General features: G+C 30.3%; 2 protein-coding genes across 2 annotated transcripts; one reads left to right on the top strand and one right to left on the bottom strand.

Annotated features, from left to right (window-relative positions):
• On the bottom strand, positions 1-2,230 carry LOC123219495 (protein SRG1-like). The gene is made up of 4 exons (XM_044641483.1): positions 1,913-2,230; positions 1,571-1,812; positions 1,163-1,487; positions 1-513 (listed from the first exon to the last, which is right to left on the bottom strand). The coding sequence occupies exons 1-4, from the start codon at positions 2,213-2,215 to the stop codon at positions 241-243; spliced, it is 1,143 nt and encodes a 380-aa protein (XP_044497418.1). The 5' UTR covers positions 2,216-2,230; the 3' UTR covers positions 1-240.
• An 8,969-nt stretch (positions 2,231-11,199) lies between these two features.
• Positions 11,200-13,902, top strand: LOC123218437 (protein SRG1-like). The gene is made up of 4 exons (XM_044639897.1): positions 11,200-11,786; positions 12,048-12,289; positions 12,378-12,702; positions 13,420-13,902. The coding sequence occupies exons 1-4, from the start codon at positions 11,532-11,534 to the stop codon at positions 13,693-13,695; spliced, it is 1,098 nt and encodes a 365-aa protein (XP_044495832.1). The 5' UTR covers positions 11,200-11,531; the 3' UTR covers positions 13,696-13,902.
• The last annotated feature ends 4,973 nt before the right edge of the window (positions 13,903-18,875 follow it).

Here is an 18,875-nt window from a genome sequence, read left to right as displayed (position 1 = left end):
TTTCACAAGAATCAAACTATTAATCTTATTTTTACTTATTAATATATCACAAACTGTAATATATCATACAAATTTTTAAAGAACCAGTTTATTTTTTAGCACTGCCCTATGGAAGCAGGACTGAAAGATCAGACAAATGCCTGGAACACACCGGCACACATAATATGATACACATCTTACAACACAGGATCATTTATTTCCAACTAGTAATATTATTCTTCTAGGTCGTCGACCATTTATTCAGTTATCGTGCTGCGTGCCTTCACCACTTTCAATCTTCAAGTTGGCCAAGTATTTTTTACCGTTAAGCTTCAGGGAGGAGAAACCTGTAACGTAATCTTCCATCCTTATTTTCTTGAATAATGGTGGGTTTTCAGGGCTTATCAGGCTGCTTGCTGGTCCAATCTCTGCATCGAACCTTGGGTTGACGAAAAAAGCAACCGATATCCTCTCTTTCTCTGAGTTTATTGATCCCCTATGCTCTATGCTCTGATAAACTCCATTACTGATCATCTGTGCAGATTTAACGTTCAAACTCATATATACTCATTATATTAAACAAATCATTACTTCAATTTCCATCTTAAACTGGTTAGGGTCCGAGAGAATTGTATTAGATAATTTTTTAACGTAGACTAATATTAATTATGTTTTTAATTTAATAAAATTAGATAATTAAATAATCTAATAATAGTTTTTAGATGAGTTTTAAGTGATTATTAAAGATAAATCTAATATATTTAAAAATTATAATGTAAATATATAATATTAATGTAGATCTTAAAGTTTATTATACTTTTAATGGAAGGTTTATTAATCTTATGTTCACTCCAAAACCAATTCATATAATTCTTACCACTAAAAATTGTCATTCAAAAAGATTTTAAGAGCGAAAGAACAGTTACCTCAGATAATCTTGATTGTATTATGGAATCATAATTTTATGAATTTAAATTTTATAATATTTTAAATATTTATAATCTTAAAGTTTAATTTAGTATTTTATAACCTTGCAAAATGTATATTAAATCCTAAGAATTAATCCTGACCTTAAACTGTTACTTGTATGTCTGAATATATTTATCCGAAAGACCAATTGTAGGAGTGCAGTGACAGTACATCTCCCAATTGTATGAAATAGTAAGAGAGAAGTATAGCAAACCTCTAGAATATCCCCCAAGTTGATTACAAAGGCTTCAGGAAGGATGCTGAGAGGAATCCAAACGCCTTCCTTTTTAATCTGAAGGCCGTCAACTCCATTAACTTGATGCAAAATAGTGATGCCACTGACATCAGAGTGAGGAAGAATACCCATAACCACCTCTGGTTCTGAACATGGAGGATAATAATTCAACCTTACTGATTGCATCCCATCCTCAAACAGTTCTTCCATTTCTTTTATCTCCATCTTCAGATTCTTTGCTATCATCCCAAGCAGTATTTTGGACAGATTTTGCAATTCCTGGAAGTAACACTCTAAAGTATTCCTGCATGTGCATGCAAATAAATAATTAATACTTATCAAATAGTAATCCATTCTTTCCAAGTTTATCATAGACAAATTAATCACCTTAATGATGAAGGGAGCTCTGGAAAGAGGTATGGTTTTCTCCTGTGAACCGGGTTGGTTATCATAAACAACCTGTCACCCCAATCAAGTTTTCCATCGGATCGAGCAAGGGATCCATATCCTTCAAACTCACCTTTTTTTATCTTGAATTTCATTTTGTCTTCAACAGGAAGCTCACAAAATTCCTGGATCTCAAGTTTCAGCTTCTCCATCAGTGAAGAGCTGACTCCATGGTTCACCAACTACATCATAATAACACAAACCCACAACAGTTAGGCTGTTTTTTTATTCGTATTTTATTTAACTATATGAACCTTTATCGTTCTAGTAACGTTTACAAACCTGAAAGATACCCCATTCTTTGCACGTTGCCTCCAACTTCTCTAGCTCAAGCTCTGTGTGTTCCTTGGAAACCAAACGTTCCAAGTCAATGGTGGGGGTTGCAGGAAAGTTATCGTTCCCGTTTAAGAGTTTTAGAGGCTCTTGATCGGGGCGATAGTAGTTGTTTGGCACAGTGATGTTGGGGTCTTTGATGAGTTCCTGAAGGCTAGCCATAGAGAATTCACAGTTCTCAATGTGTGGCTGAGATGATGCCATTTTCATCAATGTCGCTTCAAGCACAAACTGTAGTGCATACCTCCACATGGCAGCATGGATATTTATATATGCAGAAAAAAGAAGGAAATTGATTAAAAATTTTGTAATTTCATGAATTTGATTATTTTGTGTGTAATTAAGTAAGTGCTGTTTAGCTACAAGAAGCTAGACATTGACAGCCATTCACCTATTGTAAATACTAAGAACTATATTATCAGATTTATGATCCTGAGTTTTCTGCAGAGGATGAACATGCAATATACTATTACTTCTTTTGCAGGTGTAATGAACCAAAAATGTAATTGAAGTAATTTATTTTTAACAAAATTTCTAGCTTTGCTATATTAATTTCATGTGATCATGAGAAGAATAAGATAAACAGAAGTATTAGTTAAAAGATGATTTTCAAGTTATGCTTGATACCTGTAATTTTTTACTTGGTAAATGAAGTTAATAACTTAATAACAAGTAGCTAAATTAATGAATAACTCTTTGATGAGCAGCACATTGAGAATAACAAGTCCATTCTTCTAACTTCTAATCAGAACGAAGGAAATAATGTTATATATATTTAATTTTAAACTGAAAAGTAGAATGATAAAAACGTGGAACTAAAATTTCTGTCAATTAACATGTGGATATATCCACCGCATGGTGCATGTGTTCTGTCACCGTATAAACTTTAATCAGATATTAATTTATTTAGGGTTCTATAATATGTCAAATCATACCTATTTATGTATTAAAAAAATATATAGAATACAAAGGGCATACCCTTGATAACAGTTAAAGAATCAAAATACAAATAAATTTATAATTCAACCAATTTTATATTTAATTTGGTTAATAAATAACTGAGCCCTAACCTAAACTTGATCAGCGAGCCAAAAAAAAGTCGTTCAAATTCGAACTCATAAACAAGCAAACTATTCGCAAGCTCCTCGCGAGCTCAATTTGATGCTCATTGGAATTATCAGATACACGTGTTTGTTCACGAGAAAGAGAGATAAACTAACAAAAAGTGGAAAAGAAATAGAAAAGATGGTCCTCTTCCATTATCAAAATTTTATAATGATAAAGAACAGTTTCCAATAAACAATTAAAAACGTGTGAATATGAGCTAGAAAGATATCATTGTCTACTGAAACTGACGTCATCAAATGCTTAAATCAATGCACGAAAATGGAGATGGAGTGTATGTCGAAAGAAGAAGAGAAAGGCCAAAATCAGAAGACTGATGGAGGAGAAGAAGCTGAAATGCATGCATTAAGCCTGAGAAGAGGAGGCCAGAAGATTGAAGAAAAGCTGAAACACGTTCATTAATCGGAGAGGGGAAGTCCTTTTTGCTTTTACCAATGTTTTCCATTTACCAATGTACATTAATTGGAGAAAGAAAAGTCTTCTTTGCTTTGGCCAATGTGCATGTGGAGGTGGCTTTTCTGTAAAATTAATTGGAGAAGAGAAGGCCACCATGCACGGTCATTATTTATATTTACATATAAAGCTTTGAGCTCATTTATATCAATCCTGTTTCATGTTTATTCAAATTAAAAATCTAATTCTTAATCAAATAAATGGCTTGAAATCTTTGTTTAAGAGGTGTTTAATTTAAATAATATTTTATTATCAAAATAAAAAAATTATCTTAAAAATAGATTATTGAAAAGATTATTGTGTATAAATAATTCCTATATTTGATAAAATTTAATAAAAATAAATTATATAAATAATTAACGTGTTTGATTAACAGTAATAAAATAATACTAATAAATTATTTTACTTAAATATCTTTAAATATAATTATTTTTAAATATTTTTATATTATTTATTATATTAATTAAAAATAAATTTATTTTTTCTTAAAAAATTAATAAATAATAATATAATTATAATAAAATTAAAATTACTTTAATAATTTTTTAATACCTAAGATAAAGATAGTAATCAAATTATCACATATATTATTTATTATATCAATATTGATAATAAAATATTATTATAATTTTTTATTACTAATAAATCAAATAAAATAAATAATAAAAAATACATTTCATGGTAATCTTTAAAAGCCGCCAAGCAAGTGGCCCTTACAATTATAATGTCAAATCAAGGGTGGGAGTCTTCTTCAAGCAATGATCCAACAGAAACAACAATCTTAAGTTCTCCCATTTCAATTTAAAGCAGGAGTTCAACCGATCAACAGTCTAAAACCAATATTCAATAAAATGTAAAGTTGCACCTTTGTTGGTGCATAGATTTTGAAAGTTGTAAGGTCTTGAATCAAGTCATCTATGACATCCTATATGATTATTTTTTGAATGAATTTTGATAACTATTCTACATATAACACGTTAACAAAACCAGTATTATCAATAGCCAAGATCAATTACACAAATTAACTGACACCTTTTGAATTTTTAATTTCCCATTCTCACACAAATTCTTTGGTGAGTTCATATGGTTATTATAATTTGCATGCTTATGCAAAGCCAACCTCGGATGAATCTAATACAATAGCTTTAAAAAGATTCACCTTGGCATCTATTTCATCGCTTGCAAAATGTGACAACGTTGTTGATATGATTTAAAGGTTTTCCATGATGCTTAATTATGTTGTTGCATCTTTCTTGTTTTGTATCGCTTGGTCATTACTTTGTTTGGCTTGTGGAAAAAGATGCCTGTCCAAGAAAAAGATAAATATGCTTCTTATTGTTTTCGTTTTTTAATGTATAGACAAATTTCATCTATCTATGTTTAAAGAAATTGTCTTACGAATAATGGAGGCTGACGTGTGTTCAAGAAAGCAACTAAGAGAGGCAGAAATTGTCTTACGAATAATGGAGGCTTACGAATAATGCATAGACAAATGATGAATATTCATTTGGTTAAATATTATATTATTATTAATTTAAAATCTTACCATCACATTATATAATATATAATTTAAATGTTTAATTAAATATTTAAAATTAGGTATACAATATTTTATTATTTTTAAAATTTATCCTTTAATATGAGAAAGAGTTTATATAAATTTGTGGCAATCTTTTAGTGGGTAATTCAACTCATACCAAAATTTCGATAGTTCATATGCTGATTTTAAAAGAAAAAAAAAAATGAGATAGAGAACTATGACCAAACCGTTGAATTAGAATTAAATTATTTGTTCTTATCAATCACCAACAAGCCAAAAGATTAAAAAATCGAATTATTTTCATTGTATAATCTCTTCGAACAGGTCGAAGTTGCGTGAGAGATCTGGCTGTCTAAATTAAGAACGTGCTCAAATGTGTTATATTTTCATATGGCCAAAGGACTATTTTCTGCCCACGTTTTAGTCTAATCTCAAAAATATACTCATAGTAGTTAGAAAGCCTAAATACTCACTCATAAACTAATATCGTTATTTTTCTTCTAAGTCCTAAGATTCTAGAAATTTATATCATTTCCCTCCTTAGTTTAAAAAATTAATATTTCTCCTATTAGGATTAAGTTTTGAAAAGTGACATTTTTGCCCATTTCAAATTTCTTGGTGATTTTCCAATGAATGACGGTCCCTCTCTCTCTCTCAACAATAACTCTCCTCTAGTGTCTTCTGTCCATCTGAAGCTCTCTCCTTTCGATTGGATTTCATCGAGATTCTTTAAATTTAGATGAAACTCTTCATCTAGATGCCTAAGGTCTTGTCCAGATGAATCTTCATCTTCTAGACGATGATGACACATCCAAATCAAGGGTTCATCGTCTCTGGCATCTATCCTTGGTCTAGATGCATCGTCGTTATCCACATGATGACAATTTGTCAAGATTCTTTGAATCCAGACAAAATCCAACCTAAAGGAGAGAGCTTCAAATGGAGAGAAGACCCCAAAGAGAGAGTCATCGCTAGGAGGGAGAGAGCGGTTGTTGTTCACCGAAAAATCGTCTAGAAATTTGAAAGAGGAAAATGTCACTTTTCAAAACTTACTCCTATAGGAGAAATGTTATTTTCCAAACTAGGAGGGAATGATATAAATTTTTAAAATTTTAAGGTTTAAAAGAAACATAATGATTTTATCCTTTTTTCTAATAGAAAATTTTAACAAAAATTAGTTTATGAATAAGTTTTAACTATTATAGGTGTGTTTTTGAAATTAAACTAAAATTTGAATGAAAAATAGTCATTTGGCTATTTTCACATAGTTGTCACATGTTGTTTGACAAATTTATTGGTGACAAACTATATTCATAATTTATAGCCATCTGATTTTCATAAAGTTGTCACATGTTGTTTTAATTTCTCTGATGCTACCAGAACAATTCGCGTTCGTTGATGAGCAGCACAGGCTTTAATTTTATCATAAACATACAAAAAAATTATACGATGGGTCAACAAGAGTGACATGTACAAATATAAATAAATAATTTCTTTAACATTTAGCTTGGCTTTGGTGTGCCAGCTACTCAAGTCATGAGCATATATTAAAGTAGTTCTCTATGAATATTATTTAATTTAGAGGAATCTAAATTAAACCATGTTTCTAATTAAGTTATCAACGATGAAAATTAAAATTAATGCTCAGATAATCAAAGTATTATCATCAATGATGATCATCAACCACACATCGAGATCGTTAATTAGAAAAATCTATACATTATGAAAACTCAGAAACGTTTATGACCAAAATCATAATATATTGCAGATTATTTGTACTAATCAAATAGGGTTGCTTATTAAAGGATATTCTTATAATCTGCAAAAATTTAAAGATTGGTATATGAAGAAGCATATATTAGTGGTCTATCAAAGATTGCTAATAATTTTTTTATTAATGAACAACTTTTGATCAATTCCAAGTGTCACCCAACATTACTTAATCTTAATTAGAAACATGGTTTAATTTAGATTCCTCTTAATTAAATAATATTCATAGAGAACTACTTCAATAAAGTATGCACTTAATTCCCACCCTGATGATCTATATTAACTTAATAAAACAATTAAAAGAAAAAAAACATAATTGACTAACGTTTTGCATTGGATATTAGTATTATAAATATTATAAAATACATGGCTTCCGGAACAGGTTGTAGCTGAAAATGATATTCACAATATAAATTTTAAATTTTAAATTTTAAATTTTGAACCCTAATCGCGACTCATTAAGAGATTAATATTGATTACTTTGTAAAACAATTAACAGAGCCAAGCTAAATGTTAAGGAATAACATTTAGATATTTATTTATATTTGTGCATGCCACTCTTGCTGACCCAGCATATAATTTTATGCATATTTATGATAAAATTAAAGCCTGTGTTTCTCATCATTGAACACGAGCTGTTCGAGTGGCTTATATGAAATCGTGACCAATTCTATGATTATTATACCAAGTAAATCAAAATTTAGGTTTTAATATATGGCCAATAAATTTCAAACATGTTCTCTTTTTGTTTGAATAACTTTCATATTGTTTTTCAGACCATCCTTTATAGATTAATATAATAAATTTGCGAAGCCAACTCTTGAAAAATAACACTTTACAAAATTACATAAAATTCTAATGCCTGTTCCAACATCTAGCATCGAATCTGGGACATACCTTTAAATGTAGAAACTTAATGCAAAAGAAAGTGGTGGATGAGTAAAAGTATGTATCGAAATTTAGAGTATATTAACCATGTCAAGTGATATATAAACTTTGAAGGGAACTTTTAATTTGAGTAATCTTTTATTTCAAAAAATGAAAGATTATCATAAGGATAAATTAACCACAAAATTACTGAATATTTGCTAAAATTTAATAAAATTTAGTAAATAGAAAATAATTATTACATTTGGTTGAAAGTAATGAATAAATATTAAAATATAATTTTATTTAAACGCCCTTAAATATAAATATTTTAAAATATTTTTTATATTTCTAATTACACCAATTGAAAATGAAGTTATTTTTATTCTAAAATAGTAATAAATAAAAATATAATTATAACAAAATTGAGATTAAATTAATAATATTTTAATACTAAAGAGAAAATAGTACCCATATCCTCTTTTATATTATTTAACATATCATCATTATTAATAAAAGATTATTAAATTTTTTATTATTTAATAAATCTAATAAAATAATGTTAATAATAAAATATATATTATTAAAATAATATTTTAATATATGAGTCAATAGTCCCTAAAGGGTATACAAGTGACCTTAGAATATGTTTATAATTATATTAAAGAGTAATATTATGTGTACCCACTTTAGGTATATAAATGTATATATATTCATACGTGTCATCACATAATTGAATATTATTTTATCCTTAATTTAAAATCATCAATTATATAATGACATATATATGTGTGTACAGATTTGTATATCTAAAATGGGTACACATAGTTTTATTGTTATATTAAATTAATGTCACAACCAACTTGAATATAATTATATAGAAATCAAGAAGAAATTATAAAAGATTACTTAAGGATCATATTGCTTTGTTTACACGGGACAATAATATAAGAAATAACAATGTTAAATGTATTAGTTTTGAATACATAATTAGATATTTAAATCATGTATTATTATGTGATTAAGTAATTTTTAATTAAGGATAAAATAAATTTTAATCATATAATGATATATCATTTGGATACCCAATAAAATATTTAAAACTAGATTATATAATTTTATTGTACACATAATTTAACCTATACATGCTTAAAAATAACTCATCAATCTTTGAACGTATCTTGATTTTACAATTCTTTTTCTTTATTTATAAATATTTGTGAAGTTATATGAATTGAAATCGCATAGTTTATTACCAATTTTGTATTATGATGTATAATCTAAACATGGGTTAGACTAATATAACACATTTTTATATATAATCAAACTATATGCATCACTTTTATGTACAACTTTATGCATAAATAACAATGTATTATCATATAATTATGTATTATTTGATCTTTAATTTTTAACTATCTAATTATATAAAAACATATTGTTATTTGTATAAATAATATTAGACTTTTATATAAATCCATGAACATTAATTTGTGGTAATTTAATAGTTTAAAAATCATTTAGTTCAAAATAAAATTAATTGATATTATCTTCTCATTCAAATTCATCGGAGTAGGTAAATTAATAATAAAATCATATACAATTTTGAGGTTTTAATTGAGTAATAATATCTAAATGATTGATTTTAATTGAATGACAAAGAAATATCTAATCATCTAATGAGGACATTTAACTAATTACTCAGAATTAGATATACGTTTGAACTTAGTTTTAGAGTTGTCAAAAATAGAAATGTGATTTTTAGGCTATAAATTATGAATATACTTTGTCACCAATAAATTTGTCAAACAACATGTGACAACTGTATGAAATATAACACATTTGAGCACGCTCATAATTTAGATGGCCAGATCTCTTACGCAACTTCGACCGGTGCCAAGAGATTACAATGGAAACAATTCCATTTTTTAATCTTTTGGCTTGTTAGTTTTGTTCAAAGTTCTCTCTCTTTTATGCTTTTTATTTTAAAATCAACATTTTAAGTATCCACTAAAAAAGTTGAATTATCCACTAAAAAGGATAAATTCTAGAAAATAATAAAGTTATGTACACCAAATTTTAAGTATTTAGGTAATATATGATCATATAATTATGAAATTTTAAATAAATGATAAAGTAAAACATCTAACCATATAATGATTTATCATCTCTAAATGTTGTATTTATGAATTTGAAGCATAAATTATATCAAATTCTCTTTCTTCTTTGAGAAAATAAGGTGCAAAATTTGGACAAGGAAGTTTGGAGATCATGAATTACATACAAAGAGAGTATCAAGTCTACTGCTCAAGCACTTTTTGGTAAGTTTTCTACAAAAGGGAGCGTATTTATGCCTCTGTAAGTTGCTTTCTGGAATACACATCAGCCTCCATTATTCGTAAGACAGTTTCTTTAAGCAAAGATAGATCAAATTTATCTATATATTAAAAAACAAAAACAATGAGAAGCATATTTATCTTTCTCTTCGACTGGTATCAATTTCCACAAGCCAACAAAGTAATGACCAAGCGAGACAAAACAAGAAAGATGCAACAACATAATTAAGCATCATGGAAAACCTTTTTAAATAATCTCAACGGCGTTGCCACATTTTGCAATTGATAAAATAGATGCCAAGGTAAATCTTTTTAAAGCACGCACAGCAAAGAATTGTTCCAGTGAAGAGTATTAGTGATTTTATGAGATTCAACTTTACATTTTACTTACTACAAATATAAATAAAAACACCGATTTTGTCGTTCGTTTTGGGCTATTATTTGGTTGGACTCCTGTTTTTTTATTTCATCTTTGTCCTCTGGTTGGGATTGGTCGAAATGTGAGAAATTATGATTGTTGTTTTTGTTGGATTGTCTATGGAGACTCCCACCCATGATTTGGCACTATAATTGTAGGGGGAGGTTTTGAGCCTTTTGTTTGGTCCTTCAACCATTGTCAAGGGTATGCCCCTTTTATTCTACATATTTTTTCAAAGAAAAACACTCTAAAATCTAATGTAAGCAGACATGATTTGACTTCTTGTTCAACCCTAAAAAAATTAATATCCAATTAAAGTTTATGTGGTGATAGAACACATGCACCATGCGCTAATATTTATATATCCACATGCACCATGCGTTAGTATTTATATATCCACATCTTAATTCACAGAAATTTAGTTCCACGTTTCAATATTTCTATTTTTCAGTTTAATTAGTTTACTGCATAGGCCTTCATTACAATCAAACTAATGACCCAATTAATACTCAAATCTGGGTGTTCTTTTCATTATTATTAGAAATTAAAAGGATGGACTTATGATTCTCGATGTGCTACTCGTCAAAGAGTTATTCATTAATTTAGCTGCTAAATATGGACTTCATTTTCCAAGAAAAAAATTACAGGTATAAGTTATAACTTGAAAATCATCTTAAAAATTAAATTAATTAATACTTGTGTTCATCTGATTCTTCTCATGATCACATAATAAAAATTTAGCAAAGCTCGAAATTTTGTTAAAAATAAACTACTTTAATGTTTTGGTTCATTACACTTGCATAAAAAGCAATAGTATATTGTATCTTCGTCCTCTGCAGAAGTCATAATTCTGATTGTATAGTTTTTAGTATTTACAAACGGTGAATGGCCGTCAATATCTAGCTTCTTGTAGTTAAACAGCACTTAATTAATTATATACAAAATAATCAAATTACAAAAATTTTAATTAATTTTCTTCTTTTTTCTGTGTATATAAATACCCATGCTGCCATATGGAGGTACGTACAGCAGATTGTGCTTGAAGCGACATTGATCAAAATGTTATCATCTCAGTCACACCTTGAGGACTCTGAATTCTCCATGCTTAGCGTTCAGGAGCTCATCAAAGACCCCAACATCACTGTGCCAAACAACTACTATCGTCCCGATCAAGAGCCTCTAAAACTCTTAAACGGGAACGATCACTTCCCTGCAATCCCCACCATTGACTTGGAACGTTTGGTTTCCAAGGAACACACAGAGCTTGAGCTAGAGAAGTTGGAGGCAACGTGCAAAGAATGGGGTATCTTTCAGGTTTGTAAACGTTGCTAGAACGAGAAAGGTTCATATAGTTAATAACTTAGATTAATTTCAGGAACCTAAATATATACAGATGATTAAATTGTTTGTTCTTGGACATGCAAAGAGGTTTCGCGTATTTATCTGTTATTTTAATGTGAAAATAGTGCTATGGATAATATATCGACTTTGAGTGTTAGGCACAAAAGATAATATATTTAAAAAGTTAAATGAAAAACAGCCTGACTCTTGTGGGTTTGTGTTATTATGATGTAGTTGGTGAACCATGGAGTCAGCTCTTCACTGCTGGAGAAGCTGAAACTTGAGATCCAAGAATTTTGTGAGCTTCCTGTTGAAGACAAAATGAAATTCAAGATAAAACCAGGTGAGTTTGAAGGGTATGGATCCCTTGTTCGATCCGACGGAAAACTTGATTGGGGTGACAGGTTGTTTATGATAACCAACCCGGTTCACAGGAGAAAACCATACCTCTTTCCAGAGCTCCCTTCATCATTAAGGTGACTAATTTGTCTATGATAAACTGGGAAAGAATGGATTACTATTTGATGAGTATTAGTTTACTTATTTATTTGCATACACATGCAGGAATACTTTAGAGTGTTACTTCCAGGAATTGCAAAATCTGTCCAAAATACTGCTTGGGATGATAGCAAAGAATCTGAAGATGGAGATCAAAGAAATGGAAGAACTGTTTGAAGATGGCATGCAATTAGTAAGGTTGAATTATTATCCTCCATGTTCAGAACCAGAGGTGGTTATGGGTATTATTCCTCACTCTGATGCCACTGGCATCACTATCTTGCATCAAGTTAATGGAGTTGACGGCCTTCAGATTAAAAAGGATGGCGTTTGGATTCCTCTTAGCATCCCTCCTGAAGCTTTTGTAATAAACTTGGGAGATATTCTTGAGGTTTGCCAAACTTTTCTCTTTTACTGTTTCTTGCTAAATACTGTCACTGCGCTCCTACAATCGGTCTTTCGGATAAATATTTACACGCATATAAATAACAGTTTAAGATCAGGATAAATTTCTAAGATTTAATATATATATATATATATATATATATATATATATATATATATATAAACATATAAGTTTAATGGTGCAATGCTAATTCTACAGTATCATAAAATACTTAATTAAATTTTAGGATTATAAATACTTGGAATGTAATACAAGCTGAATTCGTAAAGTTGTGATTCAGTAATACTAGCGAGATTATACCACATATAAATGACTAATATTTTACTCTTAAAATCTCTCTAAATGATAATTTTTAATAAATAAAACTATACTGATTATTTTTATAGTAGACATATAAGATTAATAGACCGTCTATTAAAGATCTCATAAACCTTAAGACTCATATTAATATTATCTATCTAAATTATAACTTATAAGTATATTAAACTTATTTTTATTAATCACTTAAATTCATCTGAAAACTATTGTTCGACTATTTAATTAATGGTTTTATTAAATCAAAACCATAATTAATATTACCCAATATCAGAAAAATTTTTATTACAATTCCCACGGAGTCTAACTTGTTTAAGAGAATTATTGAAGTAATTACTTGTTTATATAAGTTGAGTATATATGACTATGAACATTAAATCTGCACAGATTATAAGTAACGGAGTCTATCAAAGCATTGAGCACAGGGTAACGATAAACTCAGAGAAAGAGAGGATATCAGTTGCCTTTTTCGTCAACCCAAGGTTCGATGCAGAGATTGGACCAGCGAGAAGCCTGATAAACCCTAAAAACCCACCATTGTTCAAGAAAATAAGGACAGAAGATTACGTCAAAGGTTCCTCCTCCCTGAAGCTCAATGGACAAAAATACTTGGCCAACATGAAGATTGAAAATGTGAAAGCATGCAGCACGATAATTGAATAAATGGTCGACGACCTAGAAGAATAATATTACTATTTGGGAATAAATAAATAACCTTCCGTTGTAAGATTTGTATCATACCGTGTGTGCCGGTGTGTTCCAGGCATATGTCTGATCATTCAGTTCTGCTTCCATAGGGCAGTGCTGAAAAATAATTTGGTTCATGTGATGCTTTAAAAATTTGTGTGATATATTACAGTTTGTAATTTATTAATAAATGAAAATAAGATATTGTTATAATAAATGGTAAAAGTTGTTTAATTGTTTGATTTTTATAGATACCAAGTATGATCACTAAACAATAAACCCTTAGCTCATCTAAATTGAACTTATTTTAGAGTTGTTTATAGATACCAAGTTGTTTATTTGAAAGTCGAACTTCTTTTATTTGATATTATTATTACTGTTATAGAGCTTCTTCTTCTAATAAGGTTTCTTTAACCTCAATATTAGTAAAGTCTTTATCAACACTCTCCATCAGGTTTTTCTTTAATATCTTAAAATAATTGGATAGCATAAATATCAAATTAATGACAAAGAAAACATGTTAATAATATTAATAATAAAACCTATAAAGTAAAATAAAGTTTCAATAAATTAAAGTTGTCACCTAATTTTAATACTTTTCTTAGATTTTTTAGTTAATAATTTAAATAAAAAGTATTAAATAGATTATTAAATTTAATATAATATAATATATGATTAATATTCAATTATCATTAAAAATTATTTCTAACCGTGTGTATTCTTAAATGGGCTTTTTATTCCTATTCTAGGCCCATGTGTATTCTTATTCCAAGCCCATGTGAGAGTGGGTCTTTACGTTCATTCTCAAACTTTTTACATGGGCTTAGAAATATACTTGCAAATTTTTTAAAATTAAGGGTGAGTCTGGGCCTATTCTTACACAGATTTAGGTCTGCCCTAACTTCTTGCATGGGCATAAAATTATATTCCTATGGGCTGTCAAGGAAAATGTCTAGTTAGGAAAATTATTTACCTTATTGATATATTCATCACTGTATCTCTTGTCCCCTTTACCCCTGCCTGAATAAACTGAAAATATATATAATACACACAAAATTAATTTTTAATGAACCTATGATAAGTAATTGAAACCTATGAAGCAGAACGTAGGAATAACATAAGAGTTTTAGGAGTGTTAAATCAAAATTTGACTGGAGCACAACCTTATCCCCATCTAATCCGCATGTAAAAGGAACAAGTAATTGCAGACTCTGTGTGTGTGTGTGTACCGAAATATCAATCAGTCTATTTGAAAGTTTATGGGTGACACAATATATTGCTAGTGAAATTAAGTTGGGTATATTATAGGCTAGTTTATTGATATTAAAAAATAGAAGACATAGAACTAATTCTCAGGAAAGCGTAACATCTTCACAAGTTGGTTGGACACGCAAGAAAATAACTAATTCAAAAACTGCTTCATTCATTCGAGCGCTCTTCAATTACACTCTCTCCTAGTAATCACCAAATTTGATTTCGTAAATTCTGCTTTTGACTCTTCTCTTTCATTGAGCTGGTTAGGATGCCTTGTTGTTACCTCATTAATCCTATGTGTCATAACATTATCCCTGCGTTAAAAAAAAAAAATTGTGTTCTCAAGGTTCCATTTAGGGAAAATCTTCATGAATTAATCAAGGTCCTCCCAGGTTGAGTCTTCTAGTGGTAGTAAGTCCCATTGCACTAGTAGTTGAGAAACTGGTTTCCTTTGTCGCATAATAACTCTTATATCCTCCTATATTTCCACAAGAGTCGAAATTTGTGAAGAATCTTTAGTTAATATATTAGGATCTCAAGTGTAAAGTATGAGACTTGAATCCCACATTAAAAAATATGGACAATTAATGTGGAGTTTATATAGTCATAGGTTCTCTTATTTCAATAACTAGCTTTTGAAGTATGGTTCTTCTAAGATTTATATTATTTGATATCAGAGTCATCACCACGCTCATGTCACATGATTGTAGTGTTTGCCCGAGATTATCATAGAGTTAGTGTACAGCCAACCCGCATGGACATCGGGGTTACAAATCCTACATTGAAAAATATGAACAACTAGTATGGATTTATATGGTTTTAGGTTTTTTCATCTCAATAACTAATTTTTGAAGTGTGATTATACTAAGGTTCATATCATAATGATGGTAAGCTAGTCTAAACTTCAGTAGGATCCCAACATATTTTTGAAGCAATGCAACATGAAAAATGTCAGGTATCTTACTGGCTTAAGGTAATTTTATACGATAAGTCAAACAGCCAATATGTTTAAACTCCTAATAGGGTCCCAAAAAAATGTTGTCCTAACTTCTATTTTGGGTTTGATACAAATTGGCTTTTAATTTACGTAACACCATGGCATCGTTAGAGGAAGACTTTGCAAAATATTGTGACATTGATGAGGCCGACCATATACAATTTGAAATGAAGTCATGCTCGTTGATATATGGAAAGCATTATTATACTAGAATTCTACGCCATGATAAAAGTTTCAACCATTGGTTTGGTTCATCATCACAAAACAAGACAAATAGATCTCTAAATGGTGATTTAGACTTTCAGTTTGTCCATCCATCCCGGGGTGATAGGCACTACTCATGGATAATGCGGTCCCCTAAGGATGTAACAATTCAGTCCAAAAGGAACAGATGAAAATTTTATTACAACCACTAACTATGGATTGAGGAATTCCATGCAATTTGGCAATTCAGCCACAAATTTGGTAGCAACCATTGATACAGTAAAATTAGCCAGTAAAGCTAAAAATGCCCATATATTGAACGTCTATCTACCACCACCATTATGACTGAATTTTCATTAACCATAGGTAAACCAGTAATAAAATCCAAGGATATGTCTTCCCATACTTGATTTGGAATGGGTAAGGGTTATAGTAATCCTCCTGGTTTAAAATTGGTGGATTTAGCTTGCTAACATATTAGGCCATAATCAATAAATTGTTTGACATCTTGGCAAAGACTTGGCTTAATAAAACTGCTTCTAATTTGCATAAATGTACGTAATATACCAGCATGGCCACCCAATGGAGATGCATGAAATTCTTGAAGTATGGCTTGTCATGGGGTATAATTATCCAGAATAACCAATCTGCCCTAAAAATATGATAACCCATTAATGACTTTGTTGTTCAGGAAAATGAGCTGGATGTGTCTAAATAGATTGGATAGCAGCCATGGTAGTTGGATTTGATAGTAGTGTTTGTTGTAATTTTTTTATAAAAATAAATTTGGGTTGTGAGAATCTGTGAAAATAGAAAATTTGGCTTCTTGGCATTTTTGGAGTATCTTCAGGCTTGACATGAATTTGGTGGTATCCCACTTGTAAATTTAATTTATTGAGATAATTTAAACCTCCTAGTTCATCCAATAACTCTTTGATAGTCGAAAATAGAAATTTGTCCCTAACAATCACAGCATTTAGCACTCTAAAATCTTTGCAAAAATGCCGCATGTACTACCACCAAAGAACAACAGAAGGGTTGGTTCTGGGATGTATTATGCCTTCATTTAACATCTCAATAACTAATTTCTCAATCTCAGTTTTCTAAAAGTGAGGATACTTGTAAGGCTACACATTTACAAGCAAAGTTCCTACCAACAAAGAAATATCAAGATTATTACTTCGGAGAGGAGAAAGTCTACTAGGCATCTAAAAAGTCATGACATATTTTGAAGTAATGTCTTCAATTGTGACATTTTCCCCAAACTCAAATTAGGTCTTTCCGGTCAACACAACCCATATGGCTAGAATCTCTAGGCAACAATAATAGGTCATCGATTTAGTGTCATGATAAATTGGTTGTACTGAAGGAAGCCCGTGTTTAATGGCGACCTGCTTTGCAGCTTCACCATTAGATCCCTACAAGTGAGTTACGTGGTAAGATTTTTGTAGTCATGAATCATCGGACCCAAGGTAACCAACCATGTTATTCCCAAAACAATATTAAATCCAGAGAGGAGTAACACATATAAATTAGTAATAACTTCAAAGTTTGCTAATTGAATCTTTGCTTCTTGAATGCAACCTTCGCTAAATAATTTCTCACCACTTCCCACTGCAGCTGCAAAGTTTTAAGTTTGCAGCTTTTGAAGGTCTAAGGAGGAGGCAACTCAAATTCGCATGAAAATATGTTTGTTTCCACTATCAACTAACTCTTGTGCCTTTTCCCCTGCTATCCAACCTTCAAAACGCCATGTTGCAAGGGACGTTGTACCAGACAGAACATTAAATGAAATCTCACCCAAAACATCCTGTTTTTTCTCCTACGAGATTGTTTGACCATTTGTTCTTCTTCTCTTGAGCAAAACTCTTTGTCATCCAGATCTGGATCCAACAAATAAAATTGAGACTTTGATTTACATCGATGGTTGGGAGAATACTTTTCACCGCGATGATAGCACAAACCCTTCTCCCTTTGATGTTGCATTTCCACAGCGGGGATTTTTTTTCACTGGCAATATTGGAGTTGCATTTGTCTTCGTTCTAGCACAACAGTTTGTGTAGTAATCTGACTAGGATGACTTTATGATCCTGGTGTAATTTTTTTCTTTTTTTTGTAAATGAGTTAAACCCACCATTTGGGTTAGATTTATGGGTCTTAGACAAATTACCTCAACTCTAGTATATGGCTTTAACCTTGAAATAAAACAACTTAGCAGAAAATAGGCAATCCCATAGCTGTATTATACAACTCTTCAAATTGGTCGTGATATGCCTCTATCATCGTTGTTTGGACCAATTTCGATAGTGCCCATTGAGGATCGTCGAACTTTGTATGTCCAAATCAAGATTTTAAAGATTTTGTAAATTGATCCCATGAAGTGAATTGCTTGTACGTTGCCATCCACTAAAAACATTGCAAAGCCTTTCCATCTAAATGAAACGAGACCATTGACATTATTTGTTCATGCGATGTTGCCTACTGCACAAAGAATTGTTCAGCATTGAATGTCCATGAGACTGAATAGACTAAATCAAATATTGGAAAATCAAGTCGAGGAGATCTAGCTTGTAGAGGTTCCATTATTTGATCTGTACATGGATTTCCTTGATGTTTCGCCACCATTGATGGAGATGCAACTGTACAGTGATTATTTGGAGGTGATGATTCATGCATTGACTTAACAGCTTAATCTATTTTC

This window comes from Mangifera indica, chromosome 6 (assembly GCF_011075055.1).
Source record: "Mangifera indica cultivar Alphonso chromosome 6, CATAS_Mindica_2.1, whole genome shotgun sequence".
Classification (NCBI taxonomy): domain Eukaryota; kingdom Viridiplantae; phylum Streptophyta; class Magnoliopsida; order Sapindales; family Anacardiaceae; genus Mangifera; species Mangifera indica.
This window is presented reverse-complemented; position numbering and strand designations above follow the sequence as displayed.